The following is a 26,595-nucleotide window of genomic DNA, read 5'->3' on the forward strand; positions in this document are numbered from 1 at the left end:
CCGTGAATCTCTTTGCACTGACCTCAGCTTATCCGGCACCTGATTGGTTGGTTTCCTCAGTGGGTGGAGGCTGTTTGCATGGTGAATTGGGGCTTCCCTGGTGGCTCAGCTGGTGAAAAATCCTTCTGCAATGCAGGAGAACCCAGTTTGATCCCTGGATCAGGAAGATGCGTTGGAGAAGGGATAGGCTACCCACTCCAGCATTCTTGGGCTTCCCTTGTGGCTCAGCTGGGAAAGAATTCGCCTGCAATGTGGGAGTCCTGGGTTCGATCCCTGGGTTGAGAAGATCCCCTGGAGGAAGGAAAGGCTACCCACTCCAGGATTCTGACCTGGAGAATTCCATGGACTGTATGGTCCACGGGGTTACAGAGTCGGACACAACTGGGCAACTTTCACTTTGGCATCAGGAAGACCACGTTCACCCACAGCTCTGAACAAGGTGGCTCCTGCCTTTGAACCCTAATCCCTCATCTTTTAACAACAGAATCATACCTGCAGCAAAGGGTTGTGATGAGGATTCTTTAAGTATGTGAAGGGGAATGTGTTTGTTTTTGGTAATAAATAGTCACAATGACGAGTTACTACTCAAGTCTGGAGGTTTTTCTGCCCTCCTTGCCATCACAGGACTCCAACCGTTCACTAACAGGAAGGGTCAAAGTGATCACTCTCCAGGTTCTTCAATAAATAATATTTATTGAGACTTGCTATGAACAACCCATTGTCCTCCATCCTTAGAGATAATAAAACACATGTGCTCTCTAGTCCTAAAGAGCTCATAGACTAGTTGGTGGCAATGAACACAAAGCAATTTTTAAAAAAATTAAACGATGTCCACAACACAGGCCAGACATAATCAGCAGTGGACAGCACTGCTTTCCAATGAAACAAGGAGGCCACAGACCAGGTGACCAGGCAAGTCTGGTGCCGGGGGTGGGGGTGCTGGAATAATCACAGGGAGGCAAGGGCACCTGGTGGGGGCGTGAAGACAGAGGCCAAGACCACCCTGGGCAGGGTCATCCGCAGGAAGAGTTCAGAGGTGAGAAAAGGGAAATGCAAGCTGCCCTGCCTCAATGAGAGACATCAGAAGCCCTAATTTATAAATGCTCATAGGGACTATTTCAAGAGGCAGCCACTGGGAAGTGTGCAGAAATTCAGAGATAAATCAGGGTCACTGCAGAGGGACTAGACCAGACACATCCACTGCCCTTCTTGCCTATTGCTGGACCACCCCCCTTCCAAAAGGGGGCTCCTCTGCCCCGGATACCCCACAGCTCAGAGAAGACACCCGCCATTCTGTCCCCTAGGGGAGACACATGTGGACGTGGTCAAAGCAGGTGCTGGTGGGTGGATGTGGGGATAGGGCAGCTAGAAGCACGGCCACAGCCTGGGAGCCCCGGGGGCCAGATGGGCAGAGACCCGATGTCAGGGTCAGCACCATCAGCACCAACCCCAGAGCTGGACTCTCAGCCAGAACCCTCCTTCCCTCTCCGGTCCATGCTGAGACACCGGGAAGGGACCACCTACCCATAAACTGTGGCCGTGAGGCTCAGTGAGCAGCTAATACACAAGCACCCAACACAGTGTCCAGGCAGGCAGGGGTGCTGCGGGCCCCCGCTTCTGTCCCACAGATGGAACGCTCACTGTTGACATCCAGGCCTCTGCCAAGGAAGGAGATTTCCCTGAGGCCTTCATGCCGTGAGCCTAGTCCACATAAGAGGTGGCTTCTGAGCTGAGCCAGCCTTCCATATCGAGCCAGCTCAGGGGCCAGACGCACATGAAGACACCTGCAGAAGACTCCAGAGCCGTGACTGCACCGCTCCCAGCATGCGATCCTCTCAGACATCGTGGAGAAAAAAGTCATCTCCGACACACCCTTTCTGAACCCGACCACAGAATCCATGAGCACGATGACTGCTTTGTACACACACACACACATACTGTCTGACTCCTCTCGCCGGCGTGGTTTCTGATGAAACGTCCCATGTTCCTCTAATCCCTCTTTCCTGTAGCTGTGGTATATTCGCAGTGCTTTCCAGATTTTGTTTTTGCTGTTCTGCAGTTTGAATGTGACGTGCCCAAGTGTTGATTTTCTGGCCTTTCTGCACTTGCCATCCCCCCAGCATCTCTGATTTGTGGTCTGCTTTATGTCATTACTTTTGGGAAATTCTCAGCTATTATTTCAAATCTTGCTCCGTCCTCTCCTCCAGTTCCCAAATGCGGAACATCACACCTTTCTGTAATCGTCCCTGGATATTTTCTTCTGATTTTTTTGTTCTTTTTTTCCTCCTTGGATTCCTGTTGGGACGTTTCTATTGACCCATGTTTAGACGCTCAGTCCAGTCTACTGAACGGCTCCTCAGAGGCATTCTTCATGTCTGCCCCAGGGTTTTGATTCTTTCTTACGGTTTTCACATCACTCCCATCGGCTCTCTCACACTGTCCACCATTTCCACTAAAGCCCTTAGCATGTTAACCAGAGTAGTTTAAAACCCTGGCTCCGCAACCTCCAGCACCTCTGCCCCATCCATAGCTATTCTACATTTCATATATGATCAGTGTATTTCACACATTCAATTAGACCCCAATAAAACTGTGTCTAAAAAAAGGAAAATCAGGTTCCTATTTACAATAGAGAGAATTAGTTACAGAACATACACAAATAATTTTATCACTGAAAAAGCAGAAAAAGTTCACCAGCAGGACATTTTTTATATTATTTGTTGAGAATCAATTCAGAGCTAGAAGACATTAGTAATACACATGCATTGTAGAAAATGATTTTATTTTAGCAAATATATGAGAACTTACCCACCTAGCCAAATAAATGCTGCTTTCCCCAAAACAAGACTGTGAGAATAAAAAGTCTTACTCTGGCGCGTGGTCCCTGCTCAACACAATTTTTGGACTGTTTCCTGGATTTGAAATTGCCTTCAGTCCCCACTTATGAGGAACATAAGAAAACTACTTTCATTGTTTTATGATCACACCTGGTAAATGAAATCCTTATTACATTTCCCACTTTAAAGCCAGGATTTATAAAATATATCTGACCAACAACCCAATTTTGACAGTATAAACTCTGCCTTTTGACAACTGCCTTCATGACTTTTTTTTAAGTCAACCACTGTTATTATCATTCTTGTATTTTATAGGACAAAAAAGAAAGGAAGGGATGTATCAAACATGTCAGGTTGCATTCTTTAAAAACTGCACATTTGTACATGTTGTTCTATTTACACTGGAGAACAGGCTCTCCCCGCCTTCAGGCGCAGCGGGTGCACGAGTCTGAGGCCATTCTGCAGATGCAGCCCTGGCCCACGTGGCACGGCCCATGTGCCACAGAAGCAGCAGCTCTTCCTGCAGGAGGTGCACTCGCAAGCTCTGCATTTGCAAGAGCCGGCACACGTGCAGGACCCACCTGCAGTGCAGGAGCGGTTGGGATCCCCGGCTAACTGAAGCAGGGCTGGGGTCCAGAGATGACTGCACAAGGATGGCGAGGATGTCAAAGGGGCGTGCTCTTAGTGGCTGTTTTCTCAAGAACATGATCTTGGAACAAAATTGGCTTTGCGTTTCCTCCCATGGGAACATACAATGAAAGAAAATCAGACAATTTAGGATAAAACTACACGTTGGTAAGTGGAAGAACTAGTATCTGAAGTGAAAAAACAGGGTTTGCAATAAGCATAAAACTGATGTGGGGAAAAATATTACTACAAATTCCCTCATCTTACCAGCATTCATTTGATCCAACACTTTCTCTTTAGAACTGTTTCTATCATCTTGGTTGTATGATGTTAGACACATTAAAGGAACATCTGTAGGAGCACTCAGGTTATACAGTGTGAGAACTAGAACACGCACCCGTGCCCAGTGTTCAGATCAGGATGGCAACTGTGTGCCCACCATCCAGGTCAGGGCCAGCACCTGTGTACCCACCATCCAGATTAGGACCGGCCCCTGTGTGCTCACCATCCAGATTAGGACCAGCCCCCGTGTGCCCACCATCCAGGTCAGGGCCGGCGCCCGTGTGTCCACTGCCCAGATCAGGATCGGTGCCCATGTGCCCAGTGTCAAGATAAGGACTGGCCCCCGTGTGCCCATCCAGATTAGGACTGGCCCTTGTGTGCTCACCATCCAGATTAGGACTGGCCCCTGTGTGCTCACCATCCAGATCAGGACCAGCCCCCATGTGCCCACCATCCAGATCAGGACCGGCCCCCGTGTGCCCACCATCCAGGTCAGGGCTGGCACCCGTGTGCCCACCATCCAGGTCAGGACTGGCACCCCTGTGCCCACCCTCCAGATCAGGGCCAGCGCCCGTGTGTCTACTGTCCAGATCAGGATCAGTGCCCACGTGCCCAGTGTCAAGATCAGGACCGGCACCTGTGTGCCCAGGATCCAGATGAGGAATGGCATGGTGCCAGTCTCAGCTCTTCCTGATCTCACCATTTCCTTCACCCCAGCCCCATTCCTGGCCCACAGACGACCATTCGGAATGTTGGGTTTCATCCCACGAAATACGAGGCTATGATCACATGCAAGGCTGGATGGCTCATGCCTCATGAGGTTTCACATGGTCCAACAGTTGCACACAGCTGCATGTGAGTCATCCAGTTTCTGTTATGTCATGTCTTGCTGTGTAGATGTAACAAGATTTGCCTTCCAGCCCCTGGTGCTGTGTGCTGGTTGTTCCATGTTTGGTGCCATGACTTTGAACATGTGCTCTTTGCAAGCCCATGGACTGGAGCTCGCCAGGCTCCCCTGTCCTTCACTATCTCCTGGAGTTTGCTCCAATTCATGTCCATTGAGTTAGTGACGCTGTCTAACCATTTCATTCTCTGCCGCCCCCTTCTCGTTTTGCCTTCAATCTTTCCCAGCATCAGGGTCTTTTCAAATGAGTTGGCTATTTGCATCAGGTGGCCCAAGTATTGGAGCTTCAGCATCAGTCCTTCCAATGAATATTTAGGGTTGATTTCCTTTAGGATTGACTGGTTTCATCTCCTTGCAGGCCAAGGGATTCTCAAAGAGTCTTCTCCAGTATCAATACTTCTCAAAAGTATCAATTCTTTGGCACTCAGACTTTTTTATGGTCCAACTCTCACATCCATACATGACTACTGGAAAAACCATAGCTTTGACTATTCAGACCTTTGTCAGTAAGGTGATATCTCTGCTTTTTAATACTCTGTCTAGGTTTGTCAGTTTTCCTTCCAAGGAACAAGTGTCTTTTAATTTCATGGCTGCAGTCACCATCTGCAGTGATTTTGGAGCCCAAGAAAATAAAATTTGTCATTACTTCCACTTTTTCCCCTTCATTGATGAGACTGGATGCCAAGATCTTAGATTTTTGAACACTTAGTTCTAAGCCATCTTTTTCACTCTCCTCTTTCACCCTCATCAAGAGGCTCTTTAGTTCTTCACTTTCTACCATTAGGGTGGTATTATCTGCATATCTGAGGTTATTTCTCCCAGCAATCTTGATTCCAGCTTGTGTTTCATCCAGCCTGGCATTTCACATGTACTCTGCATAGAAGTTAAATAAGCAGAGTGAAAATATACAGCCTTGTCATACTCCTTTCCCAATTTTGAACCAGTCCATTGTTCCACGTCCAGTTCTAACTGTTGCTTCTTGACCTCCATACAGGTTTCTCAGGAGACAGGTAAAATGGTCTGGTATTCCCATCTCTTTAAGAATTTTTCAGTTTTTCTTTTAATGTTCTGTCTTTCACATGTAATGCTGGAATTGATTCTCCTTCTGTTGTGAGATGTGGGTGTGTTAGCTACTCAGTCATATCTGACTCTGTGTTTCTCCCATGGACTATAGCCCCCCAGGCTCCTCTGTCCGTGGGATCCTCCAGGCAAGAATACCTGAGTGGGTTTCCACTCCCTACTCTAGGGGATCTTCCCAACCCAGGGATCAAACCCGCATCTCCTGCACTGCAGGAGTCTGAGCTGCCAGGGAAGCCCTTGGTGTGGGAGACAGGGATCCAATTTTACTATCTTCCTCCACGTGAGTAACAAGTAGTAGTAGAACCATTCATTTCCCCCCACTGATCTGTGACTATATGAGCTGAAATGTTTCAGGTTTTCATTTATGCATGAATCAACTTTGATATCTTTGTTATACTGGTCAATTTCCCACTCTGTGCAAACCCCTCACTCTGCATACTACAGCCCTGCCAGACTTGAGGTAAATTTTTTCTTCTCTTTTCTCGCTTCTTCTTTTCTCTTCTTGGGCATCTTGTTAACCCTGGCCTTTGCTCTTTCTAATAAAACTTAGGGACCACACTGTCCAATGCCTCAAAAAAAACCCTGGGTGATTTGGATTGGAACTGCATACTTGCCAATATGGGGAGGACTGACACTTTTGTAATACTGACTCTTCCTATTAATAAACCTGATGGTCTGTCATTTTATGTCTTTTCTAATGTCTATGTTAAAGTTTTAAAATATTTAAAATATGGTTGATTTTAATCCTCTATTTTTGTCACATATTCAAAAAAGCAAAAACTTCTCAGATAACGGGTAATATATTTCAATGGTTCTGAAATTTCAAAAACTATAAAAAGAAATACAATAAAAACTTACTTCTACCCCATTCTCATTTACCACATTTCCTGGCCCCTCACAGTAACCATGTCTAATCATTTCTTTTTAATCTTTCCAAGGTGTTTTTCTTTGTGGTTAGCATTGAAATTTCTCTATAAATATTTAATAACTTAAAGACTTAACTCTTTCAAACCCCAGTAGAACAAAAACAGATACTTAAAACCCAAGCTCCAATCAGACATAACTTGGTGCAGATGTGTGCCAATATGCTGGTCCATTTGAAACCATGCCTTTGTGACTTTTTCTTCTTACAGAACATCCTTGTAAAGGTCCCTTTACATTTTCAGTCCTGGGTGTTCACTGGAGGGACTGATGTTGAAGCTGAAACTCCAATACTCTGGTCACCTGATATGGAGAGCTGACTCATTTCAAAAGACCCTGATGCTGGGAAAGACTGAGGGCAGGAGGAGAAGGGGATGACAGAGGGTGAGATGGTTGGATGGCATCACCGACACAAATGGACATGGGTTTGGGTGGACTCCAGGAGTTGGTGGTGGACAGGGAGACCTGGTGTGCTGTGGTTCAAGGGGTCACAGAGTTGGACACAACTGAGCAACTGAACTGAACTAAACTGAACCCCTTAGGGGAGTGGTGCTGGTGAAAACTGCTTCTGTTTATCCACAGGCCATCACTTCACACTCATTCCTGAAGGAGGTCTTGCTGAGCACAGAATCCTAGTTATTTTCTCTTCACTCAGAAGCACCTGGCATATTTTCATAGTTGAACTACTGGAAAGAGATGGACTTTCTCAGTTCCAGTTCCAAGATTTCCCAAGCAGCACTGTGATGGCCATGTCTGGGCTGGTGGAGCATGCAACAGCTGGCCCAGCACGCAGGTAGGAGAATGGAGTTGTGGGCCAGTGGTGACAAGGGGCCCGGCAGCACGGCGTCGATGAGCTTGGCCCAGGTAACAGTCTCCAAAGCATAGCTAAAATTTCCCAGCATATCCCTATCGTTGGGAGGGGGAAGAAAGGGGTCCTTCTCACACACCGTAGCACCCTTTGGGTACCACGGACACCTGTGTGCTGGCATGACGGGACTCAGGAACTGCCCTCATCATGGGATAAGCCCTGCCCTCTCCACCTGCTGGCCCCCGCTCGACACTCACCATGAATCCCATGGAACCAGACTCCCATGCACTCGTCTGGCGGTGCCTGGCACACGTGGAGTAAGCCACCCTTCCCAAAGCCTGACCAAGCCGCCACCATCATGGAAGCCCTCCACACCTGGTCACGCTTCTCGAGTGGCCGAAACCTCGCTCTCGTCCCTCTCACTTCATGACCCTCTCATCAGCCTTGACGGGAGGCTCTGACTTGAAGGTGCTCTCTTTGGAGGCCCTGTCCAGCCCAAAAGGCACACAGCCCAGCCCGCAAGGCACCAAAGGGCGCTCAGTCTACCTGCATGCTGGCCCCAGGCTGCTTCACGTTCTTAGAAATGTGTTAAACTCAGAGCAGTTTTGTGACTTCATTTTCAGCCTCTTCATACAACAGGGACTGCACAACATGTGCTGATATAAAGCAGAGGTGCTCCCAATGTAGGGAATAATTTCCTTGACTCCCCATTTATTCAGTGAAAACAGAAAGCCTGTGGACAGTGAGGGAGACACACCTTGGTGGCATTTTGATGAAATCAAAGCAATACGAGCCTGGCCTTCTCAGTTTTTTATACTAATACAAACTTTAAATGCAACTGGAGATATAATTATGAAATCTAGGTAATACTCACATTTTCAAAGAGTAGGATAAGGCAGAAATTGTGGAGAAGCTCTACGCTCTGGGGACTGAACGTGTACCTGCGGCCCACAGGACTGGGGTGACAAGTCCTCCTGGTTTGGGGCAGGGCTGGAGGACACGCCGGGCAGGGCCTTGCCACCTGCCGGGTTCCCAGGAGCCACCTGCCACGGCTCCCTTGGCAGATGCAGCTCCACCCGCGTGGCTGAGAACAGAACAGTGAGCAGGGCCACGGCCAATCCCAGCATGCACTCAACACAGAAAACAGGCCCTCTCTCTGTAACAGGTCACTTGCTGTAACTGCAATAGTTTTCAACTTTCAAACAAGCTCAACTATAGTAAGGACAAGACAAATGTCTTATGAAACTGAGGAACTTTGACAAAGGACTGTAGTTTGTCAAGTTATTAACTCCCTTCAGAAATTCTGGGGTGGTGATGCAGGAATGGAGAAGTGTAATGTGGTTTATTTAATTATAGTATAACAGAAAATAAAACACAATTGAGCTTTGAAGTCTAAAAGTAAAGTTTTTCAAATGGGCAATACTGTAATTAACTTGTTCACTTTCTACATGATTGTGATGTTCAGTAGCCATTAATAATGCTTTACCGAAGCAAAAACATGAAAAAAAAGCCAAATAATTTTTTAGAACTCCTAATAACAACACTTTTGCAACAATAGTTACAGAACATGGATTTTTAATGAATCTCATACTGCAATGAAGACACTGAACACTTATGAACAATTACATCAACAGAGTAAAAACACCTGCTTCTACACAACACTTATAAATGCACACTTTCCCCAAAAAAAACTTATTTTTTCACAGATTTAAGCAACAGATGATTTACATAGGATTCTTCAGTTCCAGAATAGGTACAGAATTTTCACTCTGCAGAAATTGATGTGCAGTGGCTGAGAAAGGGTGTCATTTGTCCAACAACACACCTCTCAAGAAATTCTCTTGACACATGGTTTCCAGTAAACACACATTTCCTCCTGCTGTGACAGGAAATTCTGGACTCATCGGCACATGGACAAAACCACTCCCACTTCCAAACACTGCTTCAGATGAGATCAAGGCAGTGGGCCACGTGATTTCACTGCAGCCGCATGCACACACATCCCCGCGCACACTCAAGTGCACAAACAGGTGTGCACACACAGCACCCCCAGCTCCTTCTTGACGCCTGAAGACACCCCGTGACCACAGTGGTGGGTCCCGCTCCTGAGAAGGGCCAAGCCCTAGGGAGGGAAATGGAGCTGCGTGTGGAGCCTCATCAGCACGGCCACACGGCTGGCACACACGCTGGGTTTACTCGCTGCCCTTTGTTTCCGCGGGGCAGAGATCTGGGTAAGTCTGGAGCAATGACGTGCAGACAGTTTCCAATGTTGCTAGCAGTGACTCTAGTAAGACACTCAGCTGTGAGACTAAAGCAGGAGAGAAGCCGGTGTGTGTGGGGGTGGGAGGGCAGCTCTGAGTGAGACCCAGGGTGGGGGCCCATCCTCACACTGCAGTCAGGGAATGTCAGACTCCAACATCAGCTCCTGAGCCGCCACTGCTGTAAAGCTGCCCTGAAACTCCTGCCGTCTCACCTTCACTACTCAGATCTCCCTCCCACCCAGCCAGGGGTCCCCCAGACCCAGTCCTGACCATTCAGGGCCGAGAGGCCTGAGGTTGGCTACCAAGGGGCCTGATCCAAGGACCCGCGGGTGAAGGACCAGCATTCAGGCCGCCCCACCTGTGACACCACAAAATGGAAGCAGTGATGGGACGAGGCCGACACGATGGCTACCAGTGTCCCTCTCTGTGCCTGTCCCAGGACAGCCTCCAAGGGTTACAAATGGGGCAGGGGGAGGCTGGGGGGCACTGAGATGTCTCGCTATCAAACTGTAACTCAACAAGAAACACGACTTGTGAACACTGGACAGAAAGTCCTGAGAAGGCAGGAGTGACAGGCTCCAGGCAGAAGGGGCCCTTGGCAGCCCTTCCTGGGCAGGGCCATCGCTGCGCCCACCTCTCCTGCCTTCTGGATGAGCTCATTCCAGCTCTAAATCACAAGTGCCTGAGCCACTAACAGTGACACCCAAGTTTCCCAAATACTTCATGTCTGAGGTAGAACTCATTTATTTGCATTGCTGGCTCTCAGATGCCGCCAGGAAGTGAACCCACTTGGAAACATGCAAACCCAAGGTGTAGAAAATAAATAAGGTTTGTCTTCAGGTAGCAGGGCCTTCTAGAAAGGTCAAGTCACATTCAATGGGTAAGTCATCTGAAACTTCTAGAAACTGTTTATAACCACAGCTATAAACTAAAGTGCTTTAAATTTTACTTAATATCTGCAATCAGTGATTAGAACCATTCTATTTCAGAATTTGCCAGCATGAGATACCTCAGGAGATTGAAATGGTTTTCCATAAAAAGAGCAGAAAATTTTTCTTTTCAAAAGAAACTGTCCAAATGTTGCAAATTCAACACTCTACGCTTTTTTTAACTTCTAAAATCCAAGCAGATTTCACAACTGTAACAGAACACAGAGGTGAAGCTGAGTTAGCAGACGCCAGAACCCCACACAGACGTGAGATCTCTGCCCACTCCCGCTGGACAGGCACACATGCACCATCGCTCCAGAGACCACTGACCACTCGCCCAGATGCCCCGCCCTCCTGTCACCCAACACACCAGGGACTCACTACACCAGCGGCCACGGAAGGGGGTCCACCTCACGGCCGCAATGCCCACACACACAAAACGGAAAGAAGCAACAGGGCACACCTCTGGACACTTCATGCAAGCTGGGTACAGCGAGGAGAGAGCGCCCTGCTCAGGCCCACCGCCCACAGCCGCGGCGTCCCAGCGCCCAGCGAGCCGGCAGGCACAGTCCCCAGCCGGCTGGAGCCTCGGAACGGCCCTCACTTCTCCTGCAGCAGCGCCGGGATGTTGATGTTCCAGCCAATGGCCTGCCGGTCAAAACCGCAGGTGAACAGGTTGCACACGGGGTGGTCCTCGCTCCAGGCTGAGCCGCACACCATCCGCCGGTGGCCCTGCAAGCAGGCACAGCGCCATCAGAGCAGGGCCTGAGCAGGACCATACCCCCACAACCCGTCAGAAAGGGGGGCTGTGAACTGGACCAGTCAGGAGAACTCCTGTGCTGCTGGGGGAGCTGCCGTGAAACAAGAGGTGGGAACATGGCTGAGCTCAGTGCAGCCCAACCAGCGCCTCAGGACCCTTTCTCTAAGAACAGGAGTCAGACAGCAGTCAACAGGAAGAATGCAGAAATGGGATTAAACATTAAACATTAAATAGGATTAACATCCTCTGGGATGTTTTAATGAATAAATGAGGATGGATGATGTGGGAAGAAACAAATATAATTCACTCAAAGACCCCAAGTACATTTGAACAAATAACTGCTTCAAGGGATAAAGGAGCTAGAAATATACCTTTGGTGCCAAATAAAACAAAGATAAAATAAGTAGCCTTTCAAGCAGATTCCCGCCACCTTCAGAATGCTGGAACAAACACTGCAGGCTATCTGGGGAGTTCAAAGTGGACACACTGACCTGTTACTTTAATATGCAACAGGTACAGGGCAGAATTCAGAAAAGCTGACAGAAATCCCATAAGTAAAACATACTCTCAACAGAACAGCACCAAAATTCCCTCTGCAAGACATCTCCATGGTGGGGTGCCATCCACACACTGGGGAGGCCTTCCCAGGCCAGAGGCCCAGGGCCGCCAGTGGAGGGACATCCACTGCAGGATCAAGGCCTCCCCTCCATGACCACTGAGAAACCTGCAGCGGGTTACCCGAGACGGGCACTGAAGCCAGGGCTCCAGATGAGAGACTACAAACGCCAGGCCCACGGCAGGACACTGGTGTCAGTGCCCTCACAGCAGGGGGAGGGGCTAGGAAGCTGGGGAGTGGGGGGCCCAGAGCACCCCCATTAGGTCCATGCTCCCACTCACACCCCTTTACTCACTGGGCCCCAGCGCCCTCGAGTCAAAAGACCAAGTACTTCTGATGGAGACCTGGTAAGTAGAGGGTGTAAAATTGTGAACTTTCTTCTGCTGACTGCATGTGAGACTATTGTTTTGAATGTACTTAGGTAATTAAAACCCACTGCAAGAATTAACTTCTTTCCTTCAGGAGGGGCTCCTGGAGCACTGAACACAGCCAGGCTGGCGGGGAGCTTCCCACATCAGAGAGCAAGGCCCGCCCCCAGCCGCCCGCACAGGCGGCCCCAGCACGCACCTGCCGACTGCTGCGTGGGAGCCTGGCCAGCCGCACACCCGACATGTCGAACAGCCTCACCTGGCGGTTGTCATGGGGGAGGGCGATGATTTTTTGGCCAACACACACATTGATCCTACAATGCGTAGGAGGAGAGAAAAGTTAGTTATGTAACCAACAGGTGACAACACGAGTTTTTGACATTACAGGCAATAATGTAGTGGGGGTTTCACACATTCCACTCTTCAAGCCAAAACACATTAGCAAACCGAGGTGTTACCAGCCTATGGCATCAGAAAACGGGCTGAGTTACTCCCCTGTAACTTACATGTGCTACACAGTAACCTCTGGCCAAAAATGATTTGTTCTTAATTCTTAAAAAGCTCAACACACTAACCTGATTTTGTACCCAGGTTTCAGTACTTATAGAATACAGAATGTACATTAGAGGATCAATAAAAGATATTTTCCTGGGAGTCTAAAGCACTTTTCCCAAGGCCCTACAAGTGAACACAAGTTTATAGGAAGCCAACACATGCCACAAGCCCCCTTAAGGCCACCCTAATGGTCCATGGAGGAGCACCCATCACCTGTTGATGGCAGAGTCTGTGCGGATGGTGGCAATGGGGGACCGCATGTTCTTCAGGTCCCAGACCTTCACAGTGCGGTCGTCACTGCCAGAGACCACGTTATCTCCCACGGTAAACACGGCAGAGGTCACAGTGCTGCCAAGAGAGGGCACGGGGTTAGAACCTCGTCAGCAAGTCCCTGTCCACACTGCACAGCAGACACCAATCCTGCCACCCCAGGGCCTGTTGGGAGGGCAGAGAGGCGGGGATGTGGACACCGTGAGTGGTCAACTCCGCTCACTGGTGCTCCTGCTAACCCCTGCCGGCTCACAGAGGCCGCACTGACCTCTCCAAGGCAGCCTCACCACATCCCGGCAGTGGAGCAAGGAGAGGGCTCCCAGACAAGATGGGCCAAATAGACAGGACCCACCGAAATCTCTAGAGCAGACACTTAAACATTCATCCCAACTGAGACTTCAGACAATTCAATCAGAGCACTGGAAAAAAAATTCATTCCAACAACAAAAAAACATTTAAAAAATGATCTGAACAGACTTCTCCAAGGGAGGCTTACAGATGGCCAACAGGCCCATGAAAACGTGCTCAACATCACTAATCACCAGGGAAATGCACACCAGACCCCAGTGAGTTGGTACTCCACACCTGTCAGAATGGCTGTCATCAAGGAGACAAGCGACCAGTGTTGGAGAGGGTGGGGAAAAAGGGAACCATCCTACAACATTGATGCAAACGTAAATTGGTACAGCCACTGTGAAAAACATTGTGGAAATTCCTCAAAGACAGAACCATCATGTGACCCAGCAATATCACTCCTGGGTATTTAACTGAAAAAAAAAAAAATCAAAAAGATACACACGTCCCAAAGTGCGTGGCGGCATTGTTTACAACACCACAACACAGAAGCAACCAACAAGTCCACTGACAGAGGACTGGGTAAAGAGGATGCGGTCCATACAGAGGGACGGACCTGGAGGGCACTGTGTTAAGGTCAAAGGCCGAGTGCACCACAGGGAGAAAGACGGAGACAAGGGTAACCCCAAGAGCAACCCGATGACTCATCCAAACTCCTCATCTGACAACAAGGACACAGTGGAGGCTTGAGTGGGAACCAGGTGCTGCTGCCCCTCAGGTCACAGGGCCATCTGAGCGCCCGGCCACTGACAAGGCCCTAAGGCAGACACCTCCACTGCTGGTGACCTCCCTGTGGATGTGAGGCCTCAGGAGGTCTGGCCCAGTTAAACCTCAGTTAACACTCTGCTAAATTAGTGGGAAAAGTCCCACAAAGCTTGTCAAACCCTGTCAATGAAATGCTGAAAGACACTGGGTTTCAATCCATCAGGACCCTGACAGGTATCGTGGGGCATCAAAGCAAGAGGCTGGCTGCAGTCCTTCCAAGAACTGTCCTCCCAAGGCCTCTCCCACATGGTCCCTTGGGGCGGTGGAAGGCCCGGCCCCACCAACGCCCGCCGCCTCATTTATCTTGTCGCCGAGAGCAGCCAAGCGTGTGCCTCCAGCTGACAGAGCAGCTCCACCGCCACAGCACGCCTAGAACGTTCGTTCCGCTCCCTCTGTGGGCCTCCATCAGCGGAGACGGAAAGCTGGGCTCCTCATTAGGACCCACAGCTGTCCCCCCATCACACAGGGAAGCTGCTGCTTTGCATAACAATCTGCTGAAACTTCCCGGCCAAGGAAGAAAGTGCACAATGTGGAAAATGAAGCCCGGAGACAGGAGGCAGCAACTCCGCTGGCACCAGCCACAGGCGCCTTCTCACTCTGAAGGGGATGGGGCCTCCGACAGGGCAGAGTGAGCAGGCAGAGAGCACACATTCCAGCAACAGGGCCCAGGCAGACCCTCACAACTCTTCCACCTTTGCAGGCAGCATAAGGGGCATGGGGAGTGCAGACCCAGGTGTGACGTGACACATGGCCCACGCCACCCTCCTGCCTGATGGCCACTGCGCACAAACCCACAAGGATCTAACCGATGCTGCTCACAGGGCTCGGGCAGCCCCCCACCTTCCACCCACTGGCCTCCAAGCTGTGCTCAAGAAGCTAAGGTCCCCAAGGAGGAACCCATCCTCGGGGACAGGCTGGGCCCTCAGAGTACCGCCCCCACAAGCACGGGCCCCCCCAAGTTAGAGAATGCTCAGCTCCCGCAGTTCACGATCTCAAATACCTGAGTGAGAAATGGAAACTCATCTCCCAACGACACAAACTTCTGAGGAGTCCTGGAAGGCCAGCTCCCCAAGGAGCAGACCCTGAGATAACAAGCATTCAAAGGAAGTCAGGTTTGCACCACACCCCTTCTTTCTGGGATTTCAAGTCCAGCTTCCCCTGGAGCTTCCCTCCAGCACCAGGCCAGACCTCACCTGACGCCCCTCTCCAGCTGCCCCCAGGCTCAGTGCAGACATTCCTGCTCACGTCACAGTGAAGCCAAACCCCAGAACCACTCCCTCGACCAGCAGTGCCAGGCCCTGCGTCCTATTAGAAAATACACGACAGAGGGTACTGACACTATCCAGCCGAGGGCCCTGACGAGGTCGCGTGCACACAGGCCTCAGAGCCGCGTGCAGCACCCATCAGAAGTGACACGGGCTGCACGGAACATGACACGTGTAGAGGCATGGGTGCAACCTCCTGCAGGCACCACCGCCACCGCACCCTGCTCCCTGCCCCAGGGCGTTCAAGGCATCCTGCCAACACCTTATCAGACCCAGAAGAAGTGCAGACAGAAAGAAATTTTTCTGTGAGATATCGTATCTTGTTTTCTTTAGACAAGAAAGCACCTGAGTTCACACTCTAGGAATAAAGTAAACAATTATATGAAAGGAATTTAGGCAAAAAGAAAGAAAAAACTCTGCATTCTCAGATATTTCTAAGAATGAAATATTCCGTGCTGAGCTAATTTCCGATTTCTTCAATGCCAGAGTTTATGGCACGTGTAGACACCATCAGCTGGGCACAGCCTGGAGTCATCGGCCACCCACAGGGGAAGCTTAATGACCAGTGACTGCCTCCGCTGCTGGCCCCTCTTTACCGCAATGGAAACAAAACAAAATGAAACTAAAAACAGGGTGACAACTCTGCCGCCCTCCACAGGAGGCGGTGGTGCTGGGGGGCTTCTTTCAAAGGCAGCAGGGGTTCCAGCACCACAGTAAGTTTCATGACAGTGAGAGCCCACATGGCCGGAGTCCAGCCCCACTGACTGCACGTCACAGGGGGGCCAGGGCATTGTCCCCACCAGGCCATCCTCAGGTGGTGGTGGAAAGCACATGAACGCACAAGGACTGAGCCCATCAGACAAAAAGTTCTGGGTTCCGGCTATAGCTGATGACAGAAATACATGAGAAATGAACTGCCAATAGCTGAAATTCCTGTGACAGTCCAGATTTTTCCAACTAAACATCTCTGTCATTTCCAAGAACAGGACACACTACAATCCCCAGTTATCAGGAAAACAGCTGGTTACAAAAGGTCTCTAAAATTGCTTTTCAGTCAAACTGGTACACCTTGGGCCACCAAAAGCTTGTCTAATAATACAGACCCCAAGCTTTGCTACATAAATCCTGTTAAGATTCCTATTATAATGAAAAAATTTCATAATACAGCGTGAAAATAAAAGTAACATACCAAAAAAGGGGTGGGGGGTTCATTTGTCTTTTTCCACAAATGTACAATGAAAATCCTAAACAGACACTCCACCCGGAGCTCTCTCTCCATCCAGCAAAAATAATACAGCCAGATCTCAGGGGGACTCATCACCTATAGACGTTCATTTATCTTACAGAGAAGTGTTATATCTCAAAGTGTTATATTCTTTTTCTTTCTGGAAAAGGCACAGGAGCCACGTGAAAGTTGGGGTCGTGAAAGTTTCATTTCTCCAGAAATGAAAAGGAGAAAACAGTATCTCCCCCAGCTCCTAGAGAAGCTGGGCTACAGAACTGAGTCAGTGATGCTGAAGCCTACACCGCTACACCTTGCCTAAGGAACAACCAGCACACAGAACACTCGAATTACCTGTATTTCACGTTAAAGTACTCACATCACAGAAGATGTTAAGAGCCCAACACACTTCACTAGAGAACTTGTGCTGAGTCCCTATAAATGAAAATACACCCTAAGATAAACTTTCCCAAAGTGTGTTCCACATCCTAACAACATGAAACGTGCAGTCACACAGTAAGAAACACTGCCTCTGCGTAAGCAACCATCCCCTGAGAACACTCCACAGGGACTTTCCAGGGTGACACAAGGGGAAGAGCCACACTCCTGAGAACAGCACACCTGAGTGTCTGTTTCAATGCTCAGAAAACCACTGGGTTAAGAGGACCAAGAAAACCACCCTAGAAAACCCAGTCACCTCCCAGCCCAGACCAGAGTTAAAAAGACATTTACGCAACCAAGACTCACTCCGTGTGGCCCTGGAACACGTTCACGGAGTGGATGGAAGGGTCGCGGAAGTCCCACAGACGGAACGTCGTGTCGCGGGAGGAGGTCACCACCAGCCGCTGGGTCGGGTGCGTGCAGCAGTGCGTCAACTCCTGGTCATGCCCTGTGGGAGATGGAAGACGCAGTCACAGTGAGGCCCCCGCTCAGCTCCCAGGAAAAGCAGCTGCAGGGACGGTGTGTGGGGTCAAGGGGGGCCCGTGTCCCTTCCCCTTGTGCATTCGAAAGACCTGAATGAGCAGTGTGGGAGGGACACTCCTGACCCCGACTGATGAAAGGTAGGGAGGGTCTCTAACAGCCGAATGTGTGAGAAAGTACAGTTCTGAGTTTCGCATGTGAGAAGAACCTCTAATAACCCATGGGTGGAGCGCACGGTGGGACACATCCCTGTCACTCAATGACAAAACACACTGACAAGCAGGTATGAAGGCCGGTGGCAGGCAGGAGGCTGTACACCCCCTGCTGGACTCCTGCCCTGCATGTGGGCACAACCTGCAGATGAGTGGGATGCTGTTCTGGTGATCTCAGTACATTATAACGCAAAATGGGCTTTGCAGATATGACGAAGGCCTCCAAATCTCATGGCCTTCAGTTAGTCAAAAAAAAAAAACACAGACTTCCTGGGTGGCCTGCTGTAGTTAGGTGAGCCTTTTTAAGGGTCCCGAGAGAGACTCGCTCCTGCTGGCCTGGAGGAAAGCCAACAGCATGCTGTGAGAAGCCTCTGTCAGGGCCAGGGGAGGGGGCCTGTGGCCGCCTCCTGGTACTGAAAGCTGCCCCCAGCCGAAAACTGGCAGGAAAATGGCCACAAGGGATCCTTGCAATGGCCGTAAGGGGACCGCAGGTCTCAGGTGAGGGCACAACCCCACAAGCATTCTCATCCCACCCATGACACCCTGAGAATCAGAGCATCAGCAAGCACATGCCCAAAACTCCTGGCCAAGGGACATCATATTATAAATTCGCGTTATTTTAAGATACTAAGTGTGTGGAAATTAAAGCAAAAAGAAAAAGCTAACACACCAACCACATTCAAATATCTACATACTGCACGTGTCTAGATGCAATTACACCCCCTGAAGAAAAGATAAATTTAACCACTAATGGCTCCATTACTCAGGAGGATCTCTGAAAATCACAGCTGTGCCAACACACAATCCAGACGAGAGGTCCCTCCCACATGATGCACCTGTCAGGGAGTGGACGAGCTCTGACGTCTCCACGTCATACAGATTGGCCGTTCTGTCCCAGGAGGCTGTCACTGCCTGCTTCCCGCCGACCAGCCAGTCAGCAGCTATGACTACTCCCTGGTGGCTCTTCAGAGAAGTCAGCGGCGCCCGGATGGTGGGACAGTCGCTGGACGGGTCGGCGTCTGCATCAGGTTCGTCCTTGTCAGAGCACTCCACTTCATCCTCGCCACAGAGCTGCTGCTGGGGAAGCAGAGGTGGGTCCCTGGGGATCCTGACCTTGCAGACCAGCCGCACAGTCAGACCGCTACCGCCTACCCTTCTAGGACTTAACGACCATTATGACCGTCCCAGCGGGTGTCTGGCACGAAGTAAACACGCATACACATGCCATGTAGGAGCACACACCACATGGACACACGTACACAAGGATCTGTGTGTCACATCCACAAACACAGCAGAGTTAAAATAAAATCTTTAAAATAAAAAATATATACATAACACACCCAACTAAAAATGAATTCTTCAGTGGCTTCCCTGGTGGCTCAGTGGTAAAGAATTCACCTGCCAATGCAGGAGACACATGTTCAATCCCTAGTCCAGGAAGACCCCACATGCCTCGGAGCAACTGAGTCCGAGAGAGACAACTATCAAGCTCTGTGCTCCAGAGCCCAGGAGCTGAGACTACTGCAGCCCAGCATCCTGGAGTCTATGCTCTGCAACAAGGGAACTCACCACAATGAGAAGCCTGTGCATCACAACTAGAGTAGCCCCCCACTCGCCGCAACTAGAGAAACCCTCACAGCAACAAAGACCCAGCATGGCCAAAAATTTAAAAATAAAAATAAATTTTAAAAAATGAACTGTTAAGACTGCTTGCCTAAAGAAAGCTCACTCTTACTCGTTACTGGAATTTATTAATTACTTAACCCATCTCCAAACAGAACAATGTTTAAAGGTTTAAAAAGAGAAAAGTAATCTTCACAGGCAAAAATAAGAAAACTGGAAGATTACTATCACCCTCTAACAATTACAGCCAAAACATAAACAGAAATCTAACCTCTGCTCGACCACGTGAACTCACCCAGTGCTCTGCGCCTGTGAAGACCCCCACCTGTGGGAGCAGCACAGGGAGGGCCCCTGTGTACATACCCCACAGAAACCAGAGATCAGATCAAGTCACCCAAGAGGAGGATGAGAGCCCACGTGAGGACCCAAAGAAGGCACTGGGCTGATGTGGTGCAACTACATCCGACATGACAGGTAGGAACTGGGCGGTCTGTGGTTTAAACCTGTGGTCGTTCTTCTCAACATGCAACCTAACTTGTCACCAACATTAAAACTTGACCCACGTGACAACGACATCACACACCCCACTGACCTACAGGGTTTATCTCACATGAGAGACAGACAAGTTGTCTACAATCAAATATATAAAACACTAAAAACTTAACCTAACCTTAAAATTAAAGGACTAACATATGTATATGTTATAATTTTTGTGGAAAAGAAAGTAAATGTAAACACAGGCGATGTAGACAGATGCACGCCCTGGTCTGCTGGGCGGCCTGTGGGGAGGGCTGGCACTGGCTAGTGTCCTGGCAGGCAGACGGTGGCCTCGCTTGGCCTCTCCTCGGTGCACGCAGGGAGAAGGCACAGGGAGCCCTCAGGTGCCTCTTCTCCTCCAGACACCAATCCTGCTGGTCAGAGCCCCACCCTGTAACCTCACTTGACCTTAGTGATGTCTTCCAAGGCCCATCTCCATGGACAGGCCCCTGGGGTGAGGGTTCTAAGCTATGAATCTGGGGACACACACATTCAGTCCACAACATTGCTTGTCCTAAAACTCACAGATGTCCAGAACCCACCGACATACCCCGGGTCGTGCTCTCAGGGTAAGTAAACGTGCTGCTTACACTAGAGTCGGCCGCAGGCTGAGGAGCAGGCAGCTGGACTGCATACCTCCACACGTGGGCAGTCTGATCTCCAGAGGCTGAGGACAGAAAGCAGGGCGGAGGTGGGGTCGGGGGGGGGGAGCGTTACCCAGCACACAGACGAGCACGGGTGAGACCCTGCTAAGTCCACTCCTTGAGGGATCACAAGGGATCGACTTGACTTTAACAGGTTCTTCTGAGATGTTCCCAGGAATAGCAAAGGTGCCCAGAGATAATTACCTATAAAAATAATTCCCTCCATCCCAAGGTAGAAAGTTCTGAAGGCTCAGAGAAAACTCACAAGGCATGGATTTCATTCTCCACCTGGCTAATCTAAGACGACAGACACCCAAGTCCATAGTAACTCAAGTGCACAATCCCATCCGCTGAACCAGGAGGCATCTCGCCCCAGCCAGGGAGCAGCTGGCACCGAGACCTCACTGTCAGTAGCCAGGCCGCAAGGGGTGCTCAGACCCAGGAAAGCAGAGGGCTGCTGAGAGGCACAGGTGGCCTGCAGATGTGCCAAAGGGCCGCCTCCACCCCACAAAGGAGCACCGTCGGGACTCCACCTTCCCTACCTGCAAAGGCTGCAAAACTCCCCCAAAGCAGTGGATGGCAGCATGGGCCTCGTGGCATCAAAGGCCCGACATTCTGGCCTCTCGAGCCAGCATCCAGTCCCAGCCCCATGTGCCTCCTCTCCCCAGGCCACCACTCTGCCAGCTTCTGTCCCTACCCCAGCCTCCCAACACGTCTCGACCTCATCCCCCTCTCTCCAGCCCAGCTGTCCCTAGTATCCCTCCAGCTCCCCAATCACACAACAAATGGCCCCCATAACAAGGCTTCACTCCCAGCTGACTGCTCCTCAGAGGTCAGCTCAGATGTTCACTAGCTGTCACCTGTCCACAGGTGCAGGCGTGTTCAAACCAGCCTCAAGATGAAAACAGGTACTCTGGTCCTTCACAGAAAAGCCTGATCACTGGTCTAGATACACACTCACCCTCCAGGTTACATCTGTGTCCCCAGAACACCACAGGGGTCCACAGGGTCACACAGTTTTACGGGCCAACTTCTCACTGTGACCAGAAAGTATGACACCACTAGGTGAGGTGGAGACAAACCCAAGGGACCACAGCTCTTTCTGGGAGGACCACTCGGGAAGAAGTGAAGACTTGAGCCCTGCAGGTGCCCAACCCAGGACTGTTGACCTTTCTGTGCCCACAGGGTCTGAGAGAGCCTGAGAGCCAGAGAGTGGGCAGCAGGGATAGGCTCTGTAAAAAGACCTCCAGGAGAACTGAACTAACTCGCAAGCCACTGTTGGTTAAAAATAACCCTTGGTGTTGTTTTCTTTATTCATTTTCCATGCAACTTGTGAAATGTCTACCAACGACCAACTTCTGTGAATGGCATGGTTAATCCTGATGCTGCTGATAAGGAATGACAGTTGTTTTCAGATCAGCAATAACTATTCAATTAAAAAAAAAAAAAATCAACATACCGGTGAGGGCCAACTGTTCTGATGGATGAAATTTTATGGAATTTACTGCAAAGTAAAAATATTGAAAAACAGGTTTACAGTAAGAATATATCATCAATATCTATTACAACCACAGTATATGTTGTGAGGTCAAATTTAAAGACTAAGGAATTATGATAGTTCAATATTAAGTCTTCTCATTCTATTAAACTATGAATAAAGAGAACAGAGATACAACACAAAATAACTAAATATGAACTACCAAACCACTCAAGAATCGGCTACACAGAAAAACAATACTTGATCTCTTAAAAACTGAGAAGTCACTGAGAGCTAAAAGTAAACCAAGATGAAAAAAGAAAACTTAATTACAAAAGGCAGAGGTAGATTATGGTGGGGGACACTGTTCACTGCCCACACACCCACCCTCCAGAGAAGCCACAAGTTCACAATCTGCACAGAAATGAGACCACTACTCCCTTCAGGACAGCAAAGCTGGGGACTGCAAGTGAGGCATGTGCCCGGGGAGCCATGGGCCACACTGCGCGGCGATGATGGGGCATAAGCCCAGGAAGCCATGGGCCACACCGTGCGGCGATGATGGGGCACATGTCCGGGGAGCCATGGGCCGCACCGTGCGGCGATGATGGGGCACGTGCCCGGGGAGCCATGGGCCGCACCGTGCGGCGATGATGGGGCACGTGCCCAGGGAGCCATGGGCCGCACCATGCGGCGATGATGGGGCTTATGCCCGGGGAGCCATGGGCCGCACCGTGCAGCGATGATGGGGCATATGCCCGGGGAGCCATGGGCCGCACCGCGCGGCGATGATGGGGCTTATGTCCGGGGAGCCATGGGCCGCACCGGGCGGCGATGATGGGGCATATGTCCGGGGAGCCATGGGCCGCACCGCGCGGCGATGATGGGGCTTATGCCCGGGGAGCCATGGGCCGCACTGCGCGGCGATGATGGGGCTTATGCCCGGGGAGCCATGGGCCGCACTGTGCGGCGATGAGGACAAGGAGCACAGAGCCCATCTCCCTTCTTAACAGGAGCCCCCTCTCATCTAAAACCCAAAAAAGTAAGAAACAATAAGACAGGCTATTTTTCTAAATGGAAGGAAAGAGCAGAAGATTTAAAACTGTTCCAAGTGGCTGACTTTGAGAAGTGGAGATGGCAGTGAGAAGGACGAGCACAAGGCCCCCGTGGGTTTGTCACACAAGCTAATGCTTTCTTAATGTTCAGGCTGAGTACTCAGCATGTCACACCCACTGCAGGAGCAGCAGCCCCCAGGTACGGTCCTGAGGGAGATGAAGGGTCCAGCTGGAGGAAACAGTGGACGAGGCAGGGGCGGGAGGCCAAGCAGGACCTGGCCCACAGCCCCGACAGGAGAGTGGTACACCCCCACTGATGGGACGGGAGATGTGCCAGGGAAGAGGAGGAGAGAAGGTGTTCACCCAAGTCCGTGGGGGACACAGCAGACCCTGGAGGCGGGTAGTGGACACCACCTCCAAGTCTGTGTGCAGGGTGAAGGGTGAACTGGCCAAGGGCAACGAGACACAGGCCCAGAGCCGGGGTGCCAGAAGGAAGAGGGGTGAGTGGGACAGCCCATGGTGCCCGCAGCAAGGAGTCCAGCAGCCACCAGCACCCACAGGGCCCACATACAGCACCTCTGCACCACGGAGCCTTGTCAATCGGACAGTGAGAAGCCAGTGCACACACGTCAGTCCCAGACCGTGCAAGGCGAGAAGCCGAGGCCCGGCCCCCATAAGGGGACACCCCGTGATCTACAGCTCACCTGACCCCACGTGGCCTGCGTACTTGGCGAGGCTCCGCCCCGTCTCGATACTCCACAACAGAGCCGTGTGATCTGCAAGATCCAAACACACACAAGTGAGCCGCTGCCAACATTAGTCTTTTTAATTAAAGAGAAGGATAAAAATTTTAAACTGAGAAGTTTCATCACCACTAGTACCTCATGGGATTTTGCTCACACTCCTCTGTAATCCAACTGATGCAAGAGGACAAGGGGCCAGTGACCCTCATGAGGCCATGGAACTGGCAGGGGAACCTGGGGACCTGACCCCCGGGGCATGGCCATGCTGCCAGCACCAGGCCTGGGACCTGAGACACCAGGGTCCATGGGTCACGGGCTCGTCACCTTGTTGAAATAGTAAGACTTTTCAGAACATCAAGCTATATTCAAATGCAAATAGCACCCAACTCCAGTTCCAAACTATCCGAGATAATCCATGCTCTGTGGACCTCTCCAAAACAAAGATAAAAAGGACACTCATTAAGGAAACCTGACACAAAGTGCTGATTATCCATGTGAGATTTCACAAACATCATAAAAGGGAATCTGTATGCTTTTTTTAAGCTATAATTTCCAAAATAATCTGGGGTGCTCATGTATGAACAGTTTTAAACAACAGAAAACTTTCTTCATCATTCTAATGACTTTACATTTCCTATTTCCACTCAAAAAGGCTGGATTTAGCACGTAACTTCTCACAAGTTGGCACTCCTTTTCCACAAGCGAGCACATTTTTCATTCCGGGAATTTTTTCTAAAGGGTTATTAGGTTATTAGCTCTCAGAAGGCACTTCCTCTCCAAGGAGGAGAATGGGGCTCTCTGATGCCGCCCCAGGACTCCTGGCAGTGGAACCCCTACACCAGGCCAGCACGGTGCTGTCAGACCACACAGCACGTCCTTGGAGGGACCTCTCAAGTGGGGAAAAGTGAAATACACTATCAAAGCAAATGTACGCTAACTACGGCTGACAAGAAAGCCAATCACAACTACCTAATCCCATGAAGAGGCAATCCACCCTGTGCCACAGGACAGTGTCCCGGACAGTGAGTGGGTCCAAACACAGCCACTCACTCAGATGCCGACAGGCACACGGCCAAGCGTTTGGCCACACTGCCTCCGGGGAGGCCCTGCCCTAAGCTGGGGTGGTTCCAGACTCACCAGCAGATGCCGTCCCCAGCACCACAGGCTGCGTCCTTGCCACACTGACGTCCCAGATGCCATCCCGGTGGCCAATATACTCCTTCACGAGCTGGCACACTGCCCGGGATGTGGTGGTCTTGAAGCTGGAGACGATCTGAAATTGTGATGGAATTTATTGAGCAAATATGTCTCAGTTAAAAAAGAATAAGACAATGTGTTTGGAAAATGCATAAATCATTGAAAAGAAAATTTAAAACATTATAGCAACACAGTGTAGGTGCAGTTACCTCATAAAGCAGGGCAAAGTCCTTACAAAAGCCTCAGAAGAACCCCACAACCACCCCCCACCGCCTGCTTGCCTGTCTGTGTACCTTACATGCCCTCATACACAAACTGAAACTATCACACAACATTTCCAAATTCTCAAAAAAAAAAAAAAAGCATGACATAAAAAGTCAGGAAGGTATACCCCAAACCCTGAACGCTAATTACTCTCACTATTGGGAGACCTGTATTATCTTATTTTTAGTAATTCACACCAAACCAGGAGAAAAAGAATCTAAGGTGGGAAGGAATGAAAAAATAACAGGTGAGGTCACTGAGCACAGTCTCAGCCAGTCCTGCTCCGGAGGGGGAAGGGGGCAGGGCAGGGCCGGCGGGCCCTGGCCTCAGGCAGCACATGGTCTGGCACGGACAATCAAGCACAGCGGTCAGCAGGCGTTGTCCTGCATGACCCACATAGCACGCAGTCCCCCCTTTCTCTCATAATGGAAGGGCCTGAGGGAGATGCTAACAAAACAGAAAGGGTTTGGTTTTTTAACTGTTCTGGGATAAAAGATGGCTTTTCTGCCTTTAAAATTAATCAGAATACTGAAATGGTAAAACCAAGTTAAAAAAAAGTGCGAGGTATTCCACAGCTACTTTAAACAGTGATTTAGCAAAGCCCTACAAATGCATCTATGTTTATTTTTAGTATAAACACTTAAAACACAATCCACTATTTCACCACCACCAGGATGAGCCTTCAAATGATTCCTGACACGGTGAAAGGCTGAAACAGACTTCCAGCAGAGACTCACTCTTCAGTGAGTCGGCTTAAATGTAAAACGAGGGACAGCACTTCCCAGGTGGTCCCACAGTAAGGACTCTGCGCATTCACTGCCAAGCGCACAGGTTCCATCACTGGTTGGGGAACTGACATTCCACAAGCCATCCAGACACTTTCCGGAGGGGCGGGAGCAAAGCTCATGACAAGCGGTGGGCAATTTCTCAGATACCACTGTTATGAGATATGAACAGCCCCCACTTGCCCAGCAGAAACACGGGTCCATGGCCAAGACTTGTGCCAACCACATTTCCAATGAAGTTGGAGGAGAGGGACTGCAGTTGATGACGTCAAGCAGATGGTCTCAGGCACTGCTTCCAGGTGCATGCCACATT

At 50.1% G+C, this 26,595-nt stretch overlaps 1 protein-coding gene across 8 annotated transcripts in view; it reads right to left on the bottom strand.

Moving 5' to 3' along the window:
- Positions 1-9,017: 9,017 nt before the first annotated feature.
- WDR37 (WD repeat domain 37) overlaps positions 9,018-26,595 on the bottom strand; it is a 35,318-nt gene continuing 17,740 nt past the window's right edge. For 3 of the 8 annotated variants that reach the window (XM_069546567.1, XM_069546566.1, XM_069546569.1), the window contains exons 6-14: positions 25,174-25,309; positions 23,998-24,069; positions 22,221-22,265; positions 20,708-20,784; positions 18,794-19,031; positions 17,572-17,713; positions 13,162-13,296; positions 12,593-12,707; positions 9,018-11,381 (exon numbers count right to left, since the gene is read on the bottom strand). In XM_069546567.1, the coding sequence (XP_069402668.1) occupies positions 11,250-11,381; positions 12,593-12,707; positions 13,162-13,296; positions 17,572-17,713; positions 18,794-19,031; positions 20,708-20,784; positions 22,221-22,265; positions 23,998-24,069; positions 25,174-25,309 (1,092 nt within the window). In that variant the 3' untranslated portion in view covers positions 9,018-11,249. Of the gene's footprint in view, positions 11,382-12,592; positions 12,708-13,161; positions 13,297-17,571; positions 17,714-18,793; positions 19,035-20,707; positions 20,785-22,220; positions 22,266-23,997; positions 24,070-25,173; positions 25,310-26,595 lie in introns of all 8 variants that reach the window. The other 5 variants (XM_069546564.1, XM_069546563.1, XM_069546565.1 and 2 more) reach the window with 2 other exon arrangements.

Source organism: Ovis canadensis, chromosome 13 (genome assembly GCF_042477335.2).
Source record: "Ovis canadensis isolate MfBH-ARS-UI-01 breed Bighorn chromosome 13, ARS-UI_OviCan_v2, whole genome shotgun sequence".
Lineage (NCBI taxonomy): Eukaryota > Metazoa > Chordata > Mammalia > Artiodactyla > Bovidae > Ovis > Ovis canadensis.